Genomic DNA, 17,407 nt, shown 5'->3' on the forward strand with positions numbered 1-17,407 from the left:
CAAGACTTTTTCTATAGTACATAAGTAGTAGTATATAAAACAATTATTACTACATGCTAAAACAGATTTCCACAGTCTTTTAATTAAGCACAATATATATAATATATATCTGTATATACTGTATATAGATTTGTTCAGATTATAAGTGGACTGAGCACACACACCCAGCATAATACACTCCAGTAACTGCCTAACAACTGTGAATTTACTGGCATTATTTTTTTCTTTTTAAATCTGACAAAGCTGAAGAAAATAATGTTTTAACTGTTCCTAATAAACATAAGCAAGTAGGAAAACTTTTTTTTCAGAGGTAGAGGTTTTATTGCGTAAAACACTGGATAAAACTGTACTGCTTCAAAGACATTTTTATTCTAACAGCAGAAAGAAAACAGTCATTGCTGAAAAAACAACTTTTAATACTTCTATACCAGAATAAAGTTCTGTCAACTGATGTATTATAATAATAAATAATGACCAAGAATAAACTTTAAATACAAAGTTTTCTAATTGTTACAAGCATAGCAACAAAATCCTCTACTCTATTGATCTCAGATTTCCTCCAAGATAGAAATTTTTCTTTGTGTAGGAATGTAGACAGTATTATGACCAGTATCACAGACTACAGAAGTTACAGAGAAAAAACTTGACATGTTTAGATATGAGAAGCATGATGATATTCAGAAACTGACAATGCATCACTGCTGCTGTCACTTGTTTGTATTACAAGTTACAAATGTTCTGGAAAAAAGGGCTATGTCAGAGGGGAGGATAGGGACAGTAGCACCCGACCAAATGGAATCAACACACACATCACAAGGAGCGGGAGATGTTTCCAGTGTCACAAACAGAATTATTGCCTGTCGTATCTGAAAATGCTCAGAAGACACAAAAGAATACTGAAAGAGCTCAAAAAGTGCAAGAAATGGAATGTGGGGGGTGGTTTTGTTTTTTTTTTTCTCTCTCTTTTTTTTTCCTTTTTTTTTCTTTTTTTTTTTTTTTGCTAAGATACCGAAGGCGGCGCAAACACACAAAGCAAGCGACTGACACAGTCACCAAACACAGTAGTGCAGTTAAAATCCTAAAGCTTACTACAGTCAGAAAGGTTCAATAACATTTCAATCCTTTATCTAGGATCATAGAAACAGTTGCATTAAGTTTATCAACTCGATTTAAGTAAGGCAGTGAGAACTATACTAGAAAAACAAGAAAAGCAGCTTGCTCTGTGCCAGATGGGTCCAAGTTACACAGTGACCTCATTTAAACTGAAACTTCAGTTGGATGACATCCTTTCCGACAGCATATGCAAACCGTATTCCTTATTAGCCTGAGATTTTTTTTCCAGTCTCAGGGTAGCGCTAAGAATTTTATTTACATTGATTGCAGTTTAGTATTTTTTGTAAACTGCTTTAGGCAGAGCTGAAGTTTTAAGGCCCTGGGGTTTTACTCTGTGCTCCCAGCCTGCAAAGAAATATTGACTTTTTTTTTTACTTTTTTCTTTTTTTTTTTTTTAAGTCTGGATGATTTTGCTTTAGAGGAAGTTAATACTTCTCTACCATCACGATAAACAGCACCAATTTTGCTTCTATCAAAGGAAGTACATTAGAAGGATAAAATTTTATGCCATTCAGAGAATTTCAGAATAAATCTTTAGTTATTTCTCTTACTTTTTTATGTGGTTTGTTATAGTCTCTCAAAAGCTTCCTATGTGGCAAAGACCTTACTAAATTTGGAGCATCCAATCAGTAAAAAAGCTAAAGTCTGCAAAAATATAGAACACATTTGTTTTACAAAACCAAAGAAATATCATCTAAAACACTTTCTTTTTCATTAGAGACAAAGAGCAGAAAGCTTGGATTCATATTTTAGGTCAAGCTACTTCATAAGGGCTTGCTCCAGAAGAAACTTCTGCACTGTGTCTGTAACACTTACAAAAACTAATACAGGAAAATTAACCATGACCAGGGAATCCTTCATTCAAGTGTAAGGAAAAAAAAATAGGAATTGAAAGGAAGTTTGAAAAAAAACCAATAAGACAAGTAAAGAACAAAAGAAAAAAATTAGCAGTCTCCTATGTAATAAAATTCTGTTTCTCACCAGTACCTTCTATAGATAAGGCTGACTAGTTTCACTAAACAATATTTCTATATATTGTACTTCTACATTTATAGCAACTTTTTCAACAAGAAAAAAAAAAAAAAGAATAAAAGCATTTCCCTCAATACTGCAAGATGATTACAAAAAATGGAATTACATTTCAAATCTGCAATCACACATTGGGCTGCAGATTTTTTTTTTCTAACCATTGATTCATTTGGCTGTATATTAAAAAAAAAAAAAAAAGAAAATGTAATATCACAATAGTTTTCAAAATAGGTCAGTACTGACCCCAGCTTATGGGCCGTCTAAGGTTTCTCCTACACTGCAGTTGCAACACCACTTGAATTGATTTTCTCTGCAATGACAGCTCCAGTCAGACTGGCACCATGGCAGTCTACCAAGACATCTCATTACTATGCTAGGCAAATGACAGCAGCTGGTGTCATATTATAAAGGTGTTTTCAACAATGAAAACACAGCCCCTCAATCTTCAAGGCAACACTAAATCGTTTAGAGGGTATCATTTTTCTGTTAAGAGCATTATTTTTGGACAAAGACCACTTTTAAGTTTGAAATTGCCCTGCTTTTTTAAATAACCAACAACCTCCTAACATTTTTAAATCACTTTATTATCGCACCTACATTGTTTGGAAGTACTAGTTGCCAGGTAACTGTTTAGCAGCCATTTTCAAGGGCTGGAAATTTACTTTGCATGTGTAATATATATATTTACACACACACACACATATGGAATGTGTGTATTTTGTGTGTGTGTGTGTGTGTAGATATATATTCAATGTGGGTATGATTGGATATCTCTGTGTCTGTAAATACATATATATATGTACATGTGTGGGTACAAGTACATATACATATATTTGAATGTTTTCAGCATTCTGGACCCTTCTGGGAACTGGCATGCCATCCCTTTCCTCAGAAGGGGTTTATTGAGCCAGCCCTCACCAACCACATGTCCAAAGCCAGGGTAAAGGCTACAGCAGAGCAGGGCTGGGCCCGCTGGGCATCACTCCTGGGCCTTGGTGCCCTCCTCGGGCAGCTCTGCCGAGCTCCCTGCCTTGGCAGCCGCCGGCTCCTCCAGGCTCCCGGCAGCTTCCGAGTCCACTCTGGAGCGCTTGAACCTGCGGTCGGGGTACTGGCTGTTGTCGAAAGGCATGCGATGCACACAGAGCACGTGGGTCTTCAGGTTTCCCTTCTGAGAGGCACTGTAGGGGCAGTATCTGCACTGGAAAGGCCGGTGACCTGTGTGACAGACGACAGCCTGGTTAGTTTTTGCTTTAGCCCACCGACATTGCACAGCCCGGACAAACGGGACACTCCAGAGCCCCTTTCTGCTGGGAGGGGCCATCGCCCTTCCTCAATAAACTGCATTTCAAAAATTCTCTGCTTAGGATTTCCAGAGCAGTGCAGCTAATCCATCTCCCTCCTCAGCCCCAGCTGTAAATCCTTCAGCCCAGGATCCAAACCAAGTTCTTGTAAATACAGCGTGTACGAAACTGTCTTCTTTTACATTTGTTAATTATCTTTTTTATTGAAGTGCAATTCAAGGATGACAATGTGCAGACCCTTAGTCTAATAAACGCACTTTGTCTTTGGGTGGGTTTCTGGGTAAAGAATTGTATGTTTTATTTCAATCGCACAGATTACTTTTTAATGGAAAGAAATAATGGATTGAGATAGCCAAGGCCTCAAACCTGCAAACATTTACTCCACTGAGATTACTCCTGTGAGTAAAGATACGCAAGCATGTAAGTGTTTGCTGGACCAGGGCCCAAGGTTATCATCAGCTTTAAAATAAAATGTCCAAGCCAGATTAGAAAAGGAATGTTAATGCACAAAATCTGATAGATGCACTTCTTATGGATAAAACAGCAATCGACCGTGTAACAAAGGCATGAATGAAAGATATAACTTCTCAGTAGGGCTTATCAATATGCTCTCCTATATTTTTCAGATTATTGTGACTTCAAATCTCCATGCTGTATCTGGTTTTGGAGGTTATGTTTCAACAATCACATTTCAACCTATGCTGGGAAGTTGTTGATGTGTTTTACTGGAACTTTATGAGCTTTGTCTCTCAAATTAACTTAAACCAGGACCATCTGAGGTCAAATGCGCTTAGCTTGCTTTAATTTGCTCAAATAAATGAATAAATAAATGTGCCAGACCATCTACATAAAGCCAGGATAAGTGAAAAACAATACCCTATCTCCACATTTGAAGAGCACATTTTCCCTTGCTGCTGTGGTACTACTTAGCAGGCATAAAAAAGAGATGCTGGGGCAGAGGAGAATTCTGCTTCCTGCAATGGGGAAGGGGCTGGACCCTCTGCCCTTGCTTTTAGGTGGGAATTTACCAGCTAAACAGACACCTGTTGTGAACTGGTCTGATGCTACCTGTACTGGAGTGGAAATGCTGCCATGGTCCTCCCAGCAGAGATGGGAGATGGGCAGCTGCTGGCACAGGAGCACGAGAATCTCTGTAGCACAGTGAACCCACTTGAACCAGCATTAGTGCCCTGGGCTGCTCAAACAACTTGCCATTTCTACTGTAATAACAACGCCACCCCAAACCATGCTGCTTCCTACCCAGGGTGTCCTGAGCCCTTGCCCCGGGAATGCAGCCTTGTTTCCTTCCTCAGGGATGGAAAGCTCCCCTTCACCCTTGGTTTTCATAGGCTGAAGGCTGCCAGAAGTGTGACTGCCCCCTAAAGCCTCCAACATGCATGTTTATCTATGTTATGCCTCGAGCACAGGAGGGACATGGAGCTGTTGGAGCGAGTCCTGTGAAAGGATCTGAGGGATGGAGAAGCCTTTCTGTAAGGAAAGCATGAGAGAATTGAGATGGATCAGCCTGGAGAAGAGGAGGCTGAGGGGTCACCTAATTGTGGCCTTTCAGTACCTTAATGGGCTGACAAGAAAGATGGACAGGGACTATTTACAAGGTGACAGGACACAGGGGAATGGCTTCAAACTGACAGACAGAGGGTTTAGGTTGGATATTAGGAAAAAATTCTTCCCTGTAAGAGTAGTCCTAGCACAGGTTGCCCAGAGAAGCTGTGGCCACACCACCATCCCACCATTCCTCTAAGCGTTCCAGGCCAAGTTGGACAAGGCTTGGAGTAACCTGGGATAGTGGAAGGTGTCCATGCCCACAGCAGGGGGGTAGGAATGAGATGATTTTTAGTGTCCCTTCCCACCCAAGCCACTCCATGATCCTACGATCTCACCAACCAGCTCCTAATGCTTTACCCACAAGTAGTTCTTACCATCCTAATTCTTTTTTGCAAAGAACAAATTCTAAGCAAGGAGTGCAGAAAGCATGGCTGGAGCTAACCACCTCACATGCACCAGACTAAAAGCAAACTCTTTTTACCCACCACTGAACCAAGTTCAAACTCGTGTTCAAAATTCCATGCAGAGAATGTCATTTATTAATTCAAGGCACTTTAATAAATCAGACAATATAAAGTGCACCTACAAGGATTCAGTTCTGCCTTGCTTCTCCCACGACTTACTTTTTCAGGCCATCAAAATTTCACATCACTGCCTTGTGAAAAGTAAGTACACAATAAGTTAATTTGTATTGTCACTATGCAGTACAACTGTGGTAAAGAGCACATTCATTTTTAATCCGATATGAATAATATATAAATATGTATACAGAGTGAGGGTCATAGGAAAGCAAGCGGTACATTGTTTACAGCAGAAGTAGTACAAAAAGTAGAGATTATTCTTGCTTGCAAAGATAACAATATCTGCAATTTGCTTGTAACTAAGGGGTGAAGGAAAATTCCCATTTCTTTTAGGTATCCCCATTCATTAATTTTAGCTCGAAAACTTGTTGTGGGCAGCAGGCTCTTAAAATAACCCTTCCCAGATAAGTTGGCAATAAATTTATAATGCTTTATCTAGCAGTGGTTGGTAGGTCCTTTCTTAGCAAGCTATAGTTCATATGCATTTTACCCACTATATATCTCCCAATAAAATTATATGAAAGCCCTCCAGAAAAAAAAAAAAAAAGAATAAAATAAAAAGAAAAGAAGAAAGGAATCTTCCTGATAGCTCAGGAGATGATGTGATATGCATTGCAATTATAGTAAAAAGAATTAGAATGAAAGTGGGTGGACTAGGGGGGGCAAACTATGGTGTGCATCTTTCTCTGATCAAAAATCAGGATAGAGGACAATGTATTGTTTGCAGCTGAAATTATCCTGCTGTGGAGCTGTGTTCTATGAAGGCTGTGACTGAGCATGTGGAGAGACTTTGCAATCCTCTCGATGGAAGCTGACAGTCTAAGGAAGTGGAAGAGCAGAAAGTAATATTCAAAATTAGCTAAAATGACAACAATGATGGCTGGACTCAAAGAACACTTTTAGAATGTATGGATTTCCCTAGGAGGGGCAATTACTTCCAGAACCTGCTGAAGCCTCTCCTCTAAAAGAGATCTAAACCTCCCAGGATCAGACCCAGGAGGGGTGGCAGTGCTGAGGGGACCCAAGCTCATCATCTTTTCTACTTTTGACTGAATTTTAGGGAGCACAAGGAGCGTGGATAAGCAGTACCTTCTGGCCAGGATGGAGAAGTTTTCTGCAGGCCCATATTAAGAAAAATCCCTCAGTGTTTGAAACTAGTCCACCTTTTTAAAAATATATGCTGCTTCATTAATTTAGGCTTTGAGGGGAAAAAAAAAAGTAAAGTTTGTTTTCTTTTCTTTCAAGTTTGTGATGTGATATGTTGCTTTGTGACACTTCATGTCAAGCTGCATCAGTCACATCGCGTTAGGTTTCATAACATGGCATGACTGATGCAGCCCAACATGGTGCATCAGCTCAACAGTCAGAAACTGTAGGTTTTGAGAAAGACATGGAGCTCAGTCTGGGGTTTAGGGCCACTTAAATGAAAGTTTACCTCAAGTAAGGGCCTTGGATTTAAACAAAGCCATTGCCCAAGTGTTAAAGATTCAACTACATGCCAAACCGTATTTTGCTTTGTCTAATCTTTAAAACTCAAAATGTATTGGAACACATAAAAAGTCAATGTCAATGAAGTGGCACTGGGTTACTCACTGTAATCCAAACACTGCTAATAGTTACTAATTTATTAACTTTGATATGGATCCATTATTTAAGATTAGCACAAAGGAATACACAAACGAGAGAGAGAAAGAGTGATGAATACTAAAGTCTTTTTCATTAAAAAAATCATTTACATGGTCAAGCTGCATTAATTCTCCACTTCTAAAAATATTTGATCGGCATCCAAATTCTATAAAATTTCCACAAAGAAACATCTTATTTTTGTGGTATTGCAGGCACATATGTAGGGGTTTGCTCTAAAACGTAAAAATGGGCATTGAGCTAGTCACATGAATAAGATCAGGAATTTATTCCAGATTGTTAAAAGTGTACTAATCACAGCAAAATCATGGCTTTCTCCCAAAGCAGCAAGAAAATGGTAATTTGAAAGAAAAATGCCAATAATACATCACACACAAGCCGTCTGTTGTCCCCACTACACCACTTTGTATTATATTGCATATGTGTACATATATACACAGATACACGCATACAGACACACACACACGCGATTTAATGCATAAATTTAGGGGAAAGACAGAAGAGCAATAACATGATGAACAGAAAACAAATGCTGTGCAATGTACTATAAATTATAATTAAGCTCTGAATAAAATGTGTTTCTTAGATATGACATTTGTTCCCTTAAAATGCAAAAATGGCCATGATTATCTGACAGAATGTTTTTCCTTAGATGGCCAATGGCTATAGCACTTACTGAGATGCAATACGGCAAACTCATTTCAGATTTCTTTGCCTGGTTTAAGAAAATCCTTTTGGTGAAAATCAAAAATAACAGCAATTACCTCTTTAAAACAAATTATTTCCTCGCAAAGAGATATTTGAAAAAGCCTCAAAGGCTTGAATTTCTCGGAAACAAATCTCTTTAGTTGGGATGTTGGACGCTGAAGGTCTGGACTCGACTTGCTGGGCCAGTGTAGCAGTGCCCCACGGGCAGGGCAGCCCTGGGCAGCCCCAGGCACTGGAGCAGGACTGGCTCAGGATGGATGGGCACTGCCTGCTGCACCGGGATGCTTGGTCCCACAACACTGCTGGTGGAATGGTCCATGTAATCACACATCTGCTGCCCAGCAAAGCCTGCCCTCACACCTTCAGTAAGCCTGCACCTCCCCAGGTGCTCCCCAGAGCTGCTCTGAGTCCTTTTTCCCCCACAAAATGTTGTATTTGAGGTACAATCACCTCTAAGCACATGAAGTGCGTGCTGCCTCGGAAGTAACGGCAGGCAACGATGGCTGGGTGCTTTCTGTGCTTGAAGAGAGGCTTTCTGAGCATCTCCAGTTCTCTGGCAGGGACTGCTGGGCTGAGCTCATGTCTCTCTCAGACCACAGCCTGCAGGTCCCAGGCATCTTGGTGAACACTGCCATTTGAAAGTATATTAGAGCATAATAACAGGCATTTGCAAAGGGAAAACTATTTTCATTTAAATCTTGGCTAGTGCAATTTCCTTTTTTTAACGTATAAATTTTCATAAATACATTTCCTATCCACAGCAAACATCCCAACTACTGCATGCATTACCCAGGAGAGCAGAATGGCTCTAAAGCAGCCATTCGGATCTGGAGCATAACAGTATGGATGGGAAAATGCTGAATAAATATATTTGTCCAATAGACAATAATGGCTCTGATTGAGCCATTCCACTTTATTGGTCTCAAAATATGCATTTTATGAAACTCCCCAAATACCAGACAGATTAAAATACACCCAATCAGGTTGGTATCTGTAATAAAAGTTTTTATAAAACAATTGAAAAGTATATGTTTATTTACGCACAGGTCCAAGACCAACCAAGATGATCTTCTGGGAAAATTTCAATATTCTGTGAAGTTTATATGTTACTTGGATTACAAAAAAAACCCCAAAATTAAATTTTAAAAACTCTACTTCATGTTGACCAAGAAAAGTCGTCAAACTAAAAAGGCTTTTGGTGACTTTCTTTGGAACAACATTTTTAAAAAATGCAGAGCTATCTGGATTTTAGGAAGGTCAGGGAACACTTACAGCTACCAAGGCTAAGGCTTTGGGTTACATATTTCCATTGGGACTCCTAAAGCAAGGGCAACCCCCTGATCGGCTCCATTTAGCTGAATTCCTTCATTACCAGGCTCAGTCCTGCTGAGTCCTTAGAGGTCATCAGATTAATTGCTCATGGCACCAGTGTCTTTAGTTAAATCCCTCCTCACCAATATTGAGCACTTTGGAGCAGCTCAGGTGCTGCCACCTGGAAGAGCCTTTCTCTTGCTGTGAGTTACTGGAAAGATCTGAATTAGGGGAGGATAACTTTGGGGTGAAGACTCAGCACATGACAAAACACAGCCACCAGCCTGATCCTACATAAATATAAGGATATCTGGAAAAAAGAAAAACGTGGCAAGGTCAGCACCCACCCCAAAGCCACCACATGACACTGCAGTCCTGGTGCCCTCCAGAGATGGACACTCAGTTTAGGGGCACTTGCAACAGCAGGGTGGCAATTCACTGAAGTATCACTGCCTGCAGAAGAGCTGGAAAATAAAAAGACCTAATCTGTAACTGATTTTATCAAAGATTTTTACTTGAACAAAAAAACTTCAATCGTTGGATTGAATTAAACCCTCAGATACTTAGGTGGCTTTTCTGAAATTAATCAAAGGTGGAGCCTATTCCTAAGTCAGTGCCTTACACAGCACTTGGTGTTTCCAAATAAGTATTTCAGCTTGCTGATGAGTGCACTAAAATATTTAATGATGACACAGAAAAGCAAAAGTTGGTGCTACACTTTGCCTTTAACACATATTATTAAAATATTATGTTACTTTCACACATTCCCCCTAAAATAAAAACTGTTCTTACAGTAATTATTCAATTCCTGTCTCAAAAGGCTACAGTCACTAATTATCATACACTGAAGTTTCCTTTAAAAGCAAAAGAAGTAAAAACCACCAACAAATCATCCCTGCAATGTAACACAGCCAAGTGCAGGTTGGTCTGACACAGAGGTTAACAGCCACCTGGGCACTCCTGATAAATTCTACTGATGTCCTTCCTCAATATGGTTTTACCTTACTGAATGATTCACGCACAAAACTGTGGAAAATATCATTAATTTAACATTTTTTGCCTTTGGTATGTGGAACATGAAAATTATAATTATTTGGAGGTAGAGTGAGGAAATTGTTAGCCATCTGTAGTGCACTAAATACAAGAGAATTAGGAAATGGCCAGTGAAATCACTGATGGTGTAACAGAGACTTGCAAGTCCTGGGAAAACAAACATTTCCCATTTCTTGCACAGTTGGTAAAACCACAGAATTACTCAGCTCCAGCTACTCAGCACAGAATTTGTTTCTTTTTCAGAAGAAGTTATTCACACAGGAACTTTTGATTTAGAAGGGAAATGCATCTCTTCTTGCAAGAAAGGAATAGCCTCAGCAGAATAGCTGAAAAGGTCTTCCTAAACAAATATTAAACTTTATGGGAACCCTGTAAAGCTAAAATTCTGAGCTAAAGGCAGAAGACTGTGCTTTCTCAGGATCTGTGTGTGTCAGAGCACGGCTGGTGGGTGCACACATGGTGCCCTGTGCACAATGGCATCAGTTCAGGTTCTGACATGACAAACATGAGTTACGAGCCCGGAGCCTCAGCGGGCTCCAAACGAGGTTAGTGGGAATGCTGTCATTGATTGAGCTTGAAATGCCAGACTATCATTGTCCCATGCTTTGGGAAATTTAATTACATTTAATTTTACATATTTATTTACTTTGGTTTATACACATAAGTAGAGGACAGAGTTCTTATCAAGGGCACTAGATACCTGTTGTTAAAAGCAGGCAAACTCTGACTGAAGTCATAATGGCAATGGTTACAGCAATCATAATCCTAAACTCACAGCAGCTTGTTTTCTGGCCAAGCTTTCATTTCCAGCCATTTCCTCCTGTCTGGTACCAATCTCTGTTCTCCCAAACCCTGATGTGTCCCTTCATTTCTGCAGCCTGGGCCCCTCCACATGAGGGGGGAGAGGTACCAAGCCCATGGAGGGAGCAGGGTACAGTGCTCACAGCCTTCCCTTTCTCTCGTGCTTTGGGGAGACTGCAACTAAGGAAACACATTTTGAAGGCAAGCGGCAGACTTTTCCTTAATATTACCTAAGCCCAAGTTCTTCTGATCATCAAAATTACATGCTCAGAGTCCCACCTTTGCCTTTACTTACATATTTCAATTAATTGCTATGTCTATTCACTCCTTTACTTGTTTTAATCACTTCAATAACATTATATTCCCATTCTAACCCCCTTGAGCAAAATATCTCAGTTTTCCTACTAGGTCATTCACAAGTTTTCTCGCTAATGTTCTGTCATATTTTTTAATTGTCTCAGTAAATATTTATTATTTCAGGGAGCATTTACCACTTCTTGAATGAAGCTGTATTTGAATTTAATGTACCTATGATTTCCCAGAATAAATGCTATACTGGTGGCACTGGGATTTTAGTAAAGAGAACATTCAATTCAGAAGCTAATAGAAAAGATCTTGTTAGTGATTTTGCTACCAAACATCCTTTATTCTGCCTAGCAATTCATAAATGCAATAGAATTTTCTCGCTCACTCTGGGTAACTGTCTTGTGTTTATTTATTTTATTTGGCAGAATGGAATTTTTAAAATCCCATGCTCAGCTTTCTAAATCTTTCCTGCCAACATTTGGATGTGTCACATCCTCAGCTGGTGTCAAACTGGACAGTGACACAGCCTGAGCCATACAAAGACCTGCCCCCTCTGTGCACAGCCCTGTGAGGGTACCAGCCTCCCCACCAGTCCCACGGTCCATAAATCACCTGGGTGGGAAGGGATGGAATTATCCACGTGCTGTAACATTTGCTGAAGTGAGACCCTAAGCTAGAATATCTGTTTTCTGCATGTATGATGTCACTTAGATTAACCATGCTCTCCTTTAATTTTTGTTGTTGCTTTTTCACATAACTGGGGTAATTTAGAAGGTATTTTGTCACATTATCACTTGTCATGTACCTCACAATTCCCTAACTCCAGTGTTGTGTTAGTAGAGAGACTGAAGAACAAAACACATTAAGTAAATAAATATCTAGCTCACTAATAGCTAATATTTCAAATTATCCAGGAGTAGCTCACAACCCCACTAATCATTCTGCTAAAACATCACTATTATCTGTTTATGGGATTTGGTGAGTGGAGTTCTCAGAACCACTCATTATTGGCAATGCTTCTGCATTATGTGCCATCACAGCACAGAATTACCACGAGCACAGCCTGAGTGGGAGCTCACAGCAACCCAGCTTTCACCAGGCACATTTCTGATGTAGGTGTACATATAGCTAATGTTTCTGTAAAAAAATAAACCAACATATTTTTATTATATCCCATTCAACAAACCAGGAGCTCAAACAGTAAAAATTAAAGGGCTGCAAAGAGTAAATTGAGCATTAACTTTGCAGGACCTCTCCCTTTGGAAAGTGCTGTTGGTGTTGTCACAGAAAAAAGTGTCTTTTTTATCAAGTCACAAAGGAAATGCTTTCTCCCCTTCTCCTTTTCTTTTCTATAAAAGGCTCTGTAAAATGAAAGGTGTCAGACTTTGCTTTTTCTTCTTGGCATGATCCAGAATGTATGGCTGAGGAATGACAGATGTCTGCAACCAGCTGCAATGAAGCATGCTAAAGTTTCAGTCTAATCCACTTATTTCACTGCAGTCACGTAAACCAAAACAAATGGGCAGTGCCTTACATTATAAAAACACAGCAGCATTACTTTGTTGCATAATGTAGCTGATACGCCATCTTTTTATCATTTTTCCTACTGCAGAAAGAATTCACCTCTTTATTAAAAACAGCCCCTGAAAGTTCTCCCATTCTGCTTGCCTCTATTTTTTTCTTTTAGTGTCACAGCAGTCCTGCGATGCTCCATGCATTACTCAATATGTGGCTATTATAAAAACACCGTCATATTTTTCCAGGGAAGACTGCTTTTGTTTTTAAAAACATGATCCAATTCAGAAGCCACTGGGCCTTATTCTGCTCTCTCATCCTTGCTGCCAGCCCGTGGCTCGAACAGATCCGTGCTGCTCTGAGTCAGGATAGGATCTGCCATCAGATCAGTGCATGTTTCATCTGTGCAAAAGCCAAATAACAAGTGCACCAAGCACTTCCCTTAACGGGTAAAAAAACCCCACGTCTCTGTTTTCCACCGATCAAACTGGAAATGTCATCAGAGACACAACTAATAGCCTTAATCTACCCAACTAACCTCGTTGAAAACCCTCCCATTTTAATGAGGAGGGAGACCCACAGGCAGTGTGTTTCCTGAAGCCCTGAACACCCCCCTGTGTTTTGTTATGCCAGAGGGAGTATAACCTAAGTGAACATGGCATCGCTTCCTGGGAAGGGAGACCCTGCCTCACTCCAACATGTAGTGCAGCAACCTTTTGAACCCTCCCCTCTTTAATCCTTGTATGGAAAGGGAAAGGATGAGGAGTCATGTGGCTCCCTCCCCGCCAGCAGTTCCAACAGCTGGGAAGCACTCTTTCAGCGCAATTCATAAAAAAAGATGTGTTGGATTTCGCCGATGGCAGAATGGTGTACGATTTCTGGCCCTTCAGGCTAAAACAATAAATGCAAAGAGGAAAATTTGAGATTTCCCCCCTTAAACTTCCCACAACAACCTCAGCAAAACCACATGACTTGTCTTGTACAATCTCCCTGGTGTTTTCAGTGCTACTTTGGCAGGAAATCAGAATTACTGTTATATAAATTCCATCTGATGCCAGAGCTACCATCTGTGAGTAAAACTGCTTCACCTACGTCTGCCGGCAAAGCCACTCTCCCAGAGACAAGGGAGAAGGGGAAAAAAAATTTGATTAATTTGCAGAATGCTTGTGATTTGCTCATATATTATTATAACTGCTCATCAGCACATGACAAATTCCCAGCACTCCGCACAGGAACCCGTTCAGTTTCAGCAGTTTTTTGCGTCGGCACCTGACAGACTGCAGAGCCACTAATGACTTTCAGATGCTTACAAACAGTAATTCTATCTTCAGAATAAAAAGAAAAATCCGTAGGAAGAAAAGAGTAGAGTTAGTCTATTCCATTTCCTTCCTGTATATCAACATGATTTAACTCTTCGGGGCAGCAGCGGTTCCAGGATCACAGCACGGCTGCTCCTTGCCTGTAAAAGACAAAGACTGCCAATCTCAGGGGAAAGGTGGAAGCAAAAGCCGGTCTCCGAAGGCTTTTGCTACACCAGCTCCACAGAGAGGCAGATACAAAGCAGGTAGCCTAGGAAAAGGCACACCTACCCTGTAGTACTGGGAGAAAATACACGCTCTCCCCAGCGCTCCCGAATTCCGTGTCTATTTCCCTATTTTAATACTTCTGATAACCTTTTACATTTTCAGGGAACACATCTGCTTCCTAACTGCAGCTGAAATGTTTTTTTCCCCCTTTAAAAGTATGATTATGCTTTCTGAAGCACTGTCTGTGTGCTTGATTGCCTGTTTTAGATTAGAGATTTTAGCAAGGAAACAAAGACTTCAGAGTGCACATCAGTCCTGCATATGAGAAACCACAGAAGGAATAAGCAATAAAATGTGATGCACCATCTGTCCACAAACAATAACCTGGATGTTCTGAAGGCTTACAAATTATTTAGCACACAACCTCACCGAATTATAGGACCCTTAAATAGAGCAATAGACTGGGAATGAGAACCTCTTTGATGTCCTTTTGTATTTTTTTTTCCCAACTCAGCCCTCGATTGATTGCTATCTGTTGAGGTATTTCTCAAAGACCATTGGAGCAAGTTGATATTTATTAAGTAGCTCTCTGTAGAATATTTTGCCACAGATTTGAACAGTGGGGTAGACACTGCCTCCCTGGCCCTAGCCTGCTGCAAACAGATTGTTAATCAAAAGACAGTCTCAAAGAATAATCAGTTGGGAAATTTAGTCCTAAGGGCAAAATGCTGCCCTCGGTACCCATGTGCAACTCCTGCTGGCTTCCATGGGAGCTCACGGGAATGCTCAGGGAGGAATTGGACTTTATTAAGTACCAGAAGCTTTCTGACTGGACTCTTGTAGAACAATTCTCTAACAAAGAATGCAATTTTAATTTATTTTTTTTTCTCCCCCAGATTAAGTCCTGCTGCAATTAAAAATAAAGTGACATTTTTCCTGGCTGTCATGCTGAAGCACAGTGATCTTGCATGCAAAACACATTAGCAACTGAGCACACTCCAGGTACTGTAAACTAGAGTATGTCAAAGCTACTGGATCCCTAGGCAAACCTGGCATCCCCCAGCAATATGCTCACATACCAAAATAAAGATATTCAGAGACCTGTGTTTGGGACACCACATTTAAATGTGAAATCATGTTTAAAAAAATCAGTCAAACAAACACTAAAAATATTTCTTTTTTAATATGCAGTGAATTGTAAAATTTCTGAATCTACTGTTTCATTCAACCTCTTCTGTGCATTATAAATTCCTGAGATTTTAGAGAACATTAGAATTTGTTTTTTCCAATTGAAGCATGCCTCTAAACCCATACTCCAAAATAAATCAGCATCCCTTAAAGCCACCCACTTAATTTTTAAAAGGAAGAGCCTGCCCGAAATATTTCTTTTGCTTTGGTTTCCATAGAATTTTTTCTGCAAATTTTCTTAACACAACATTTCCCATGCTGGCTCTCAGCTAACAAACATCCAGACCTACCTACCAAAGTTCTTCTCAGTGTGGTCTTTACTCTTTTGCCTAGATGGCAGATCAAAATTCAAATAAAAATAGATATTAGAAGACAGAGGATTTTTTTTTATCGTATTCTTTTTGACAAACAGGCCAAGAGGGAGGTAACAGTATAATTAACTTTAGATGTGCCTAATGTAACTCCATTATCATTGATGGGTCTTATGGAGAGACACTGAGAGGGAAATGTGCCTTCTAGAGTTTCATAGTGGAGCCAGAACTATTGAAGAATATTTCAGTATTTAGGCCCTGATTCAGCAAATTGCTGAAGGTTATGCATACTACAAAGCCTGTAAGTCATCCCACAGACTTTGGTAGGAATTCACAGGAGCTCACACAATGCACAAGCCCAACTTGTCCCTGAGCTGGGGCCTTGGAACTTGGCCCTTACTTACAGATTCCTGAAAGAGACATGAAAACGTGCCTGGGGGTAAAAGCTGGCACATTCCATTGTCTCATTGTGACTCTGTGCTCCTTTTTGCAGTTATCTTTGCATTTATTTCTATGTGGTGAGGGTGCAGGTGAGGGTCCAGCAGCCCAGCCCCTGTGCAGGGATCCACAGCCATCCCGAGCTCTCCTGCAGGCAGGGAGGGCTCACAAATGGCTGCTAATTGGGAGGATGGGAATTTTACCATCACTGGGGCACATGGAGCCAGCTGGTTGCTCTTGGGTTACACACAGACAAACAATCAACCCCCAGAGCTGAGACTGCTGTCACTCATGTCCCTAAAGCCACCCAGGAAAGAGATGAACGTGGCAAACGAGATGAATGTGCAGCAAAACCCTCAGATGTCAAAGGAAACAAAACCAAAATCTCCTTCCAACAGCTCCTGTGGCAGTCAGTATGCAGAGGAGCCGATGCTACTGAGGATTTCATTTTAAACAAAATTGGAGAAGCCCAAATTTCTACGGGCAGCGAGACACTGCATCCATTTAGGGTGCTTGGGTATGTTTTCAATGATTTAGAATCAGGGAGCTCCCTCCATATCTCTGAAGAACTTTTTCAGTATGTCAGGTAGCAAAGAGGCAAACATCCCTGCCAGCAGCACCCAGCACACCAAAGCCTGCAGGAGAGCCACTCAATCCCAGGGAAGCTTCATTGACTCCCACCGACTTCCAGGGAGAAGATTTACTTATGTGAAATCAATGGCAGGCTCTGGGCTTTCAGGCAAACTGATATCCACTTGGGCTTCTCTGTGTATAAACCAAAACCATTTTGCAACAAAACCAATGCATACAGTGGTTACAGGGGGCCAAAATATTTTGCCTGCTGGAGAAAAGGATGCAATTTCTCTGATTTCAACAAATAATCTGAGGCAGGTAACTTTCCTCTATCTACCATTATGCTAATCAGAACAGAGAGGTCTATAAATGTACTTAAAGAGACAACTAAAAAAAATTAATCTGTGGTTTAACTTAAAGGTCAACTCAATACATATTGAGAA

At 40.4% G+C, this 17,407-nt stretch overlaps 1 protein-coding gene across 5 annotated transcripts in view; it reads right to left on the minus strand.

The window, feature by feature from the left end:
- Positions 1-297: 297 nt before the first annotated feature.
- Positions 298-17,407, minus strand: part of ZNF536 (zinc finger protein 536) — a 345,080-nt gene continuing 327,970 nt past the window's right edge. For all 5 annotated transcript variants that reach the window (XM_063167690.1, XM_063167687.1, XM_063167689.1 and 2 more), the window contains one exon: positions 298-3,357. In XM_063167690.1, the coding sequence (XP_063023760.1) occupies positions 3,122-3,357 (236 nt within the window). In that variant the 3' untranslated portion in view covers positions 298-3,121. The remainder of the gene's footprint in view (positions 3,358-17,407) is intronic.

Source organism: Melospiza melodia, chromosome 13 (assembly GCF_035770615.1).
Source record: "Melospiza melodia melodia isolate bMelMel2 chromosome 13, bMelMel2.pri, whole genome shotgun sequence".
Classification (NCBI taxonomy): domain Eukaryota; kingdom Metazoa; phylum Chordata; class Aves; order Passeriformes; family Passerellidae; genus Melospiza; species Melospiza melodia.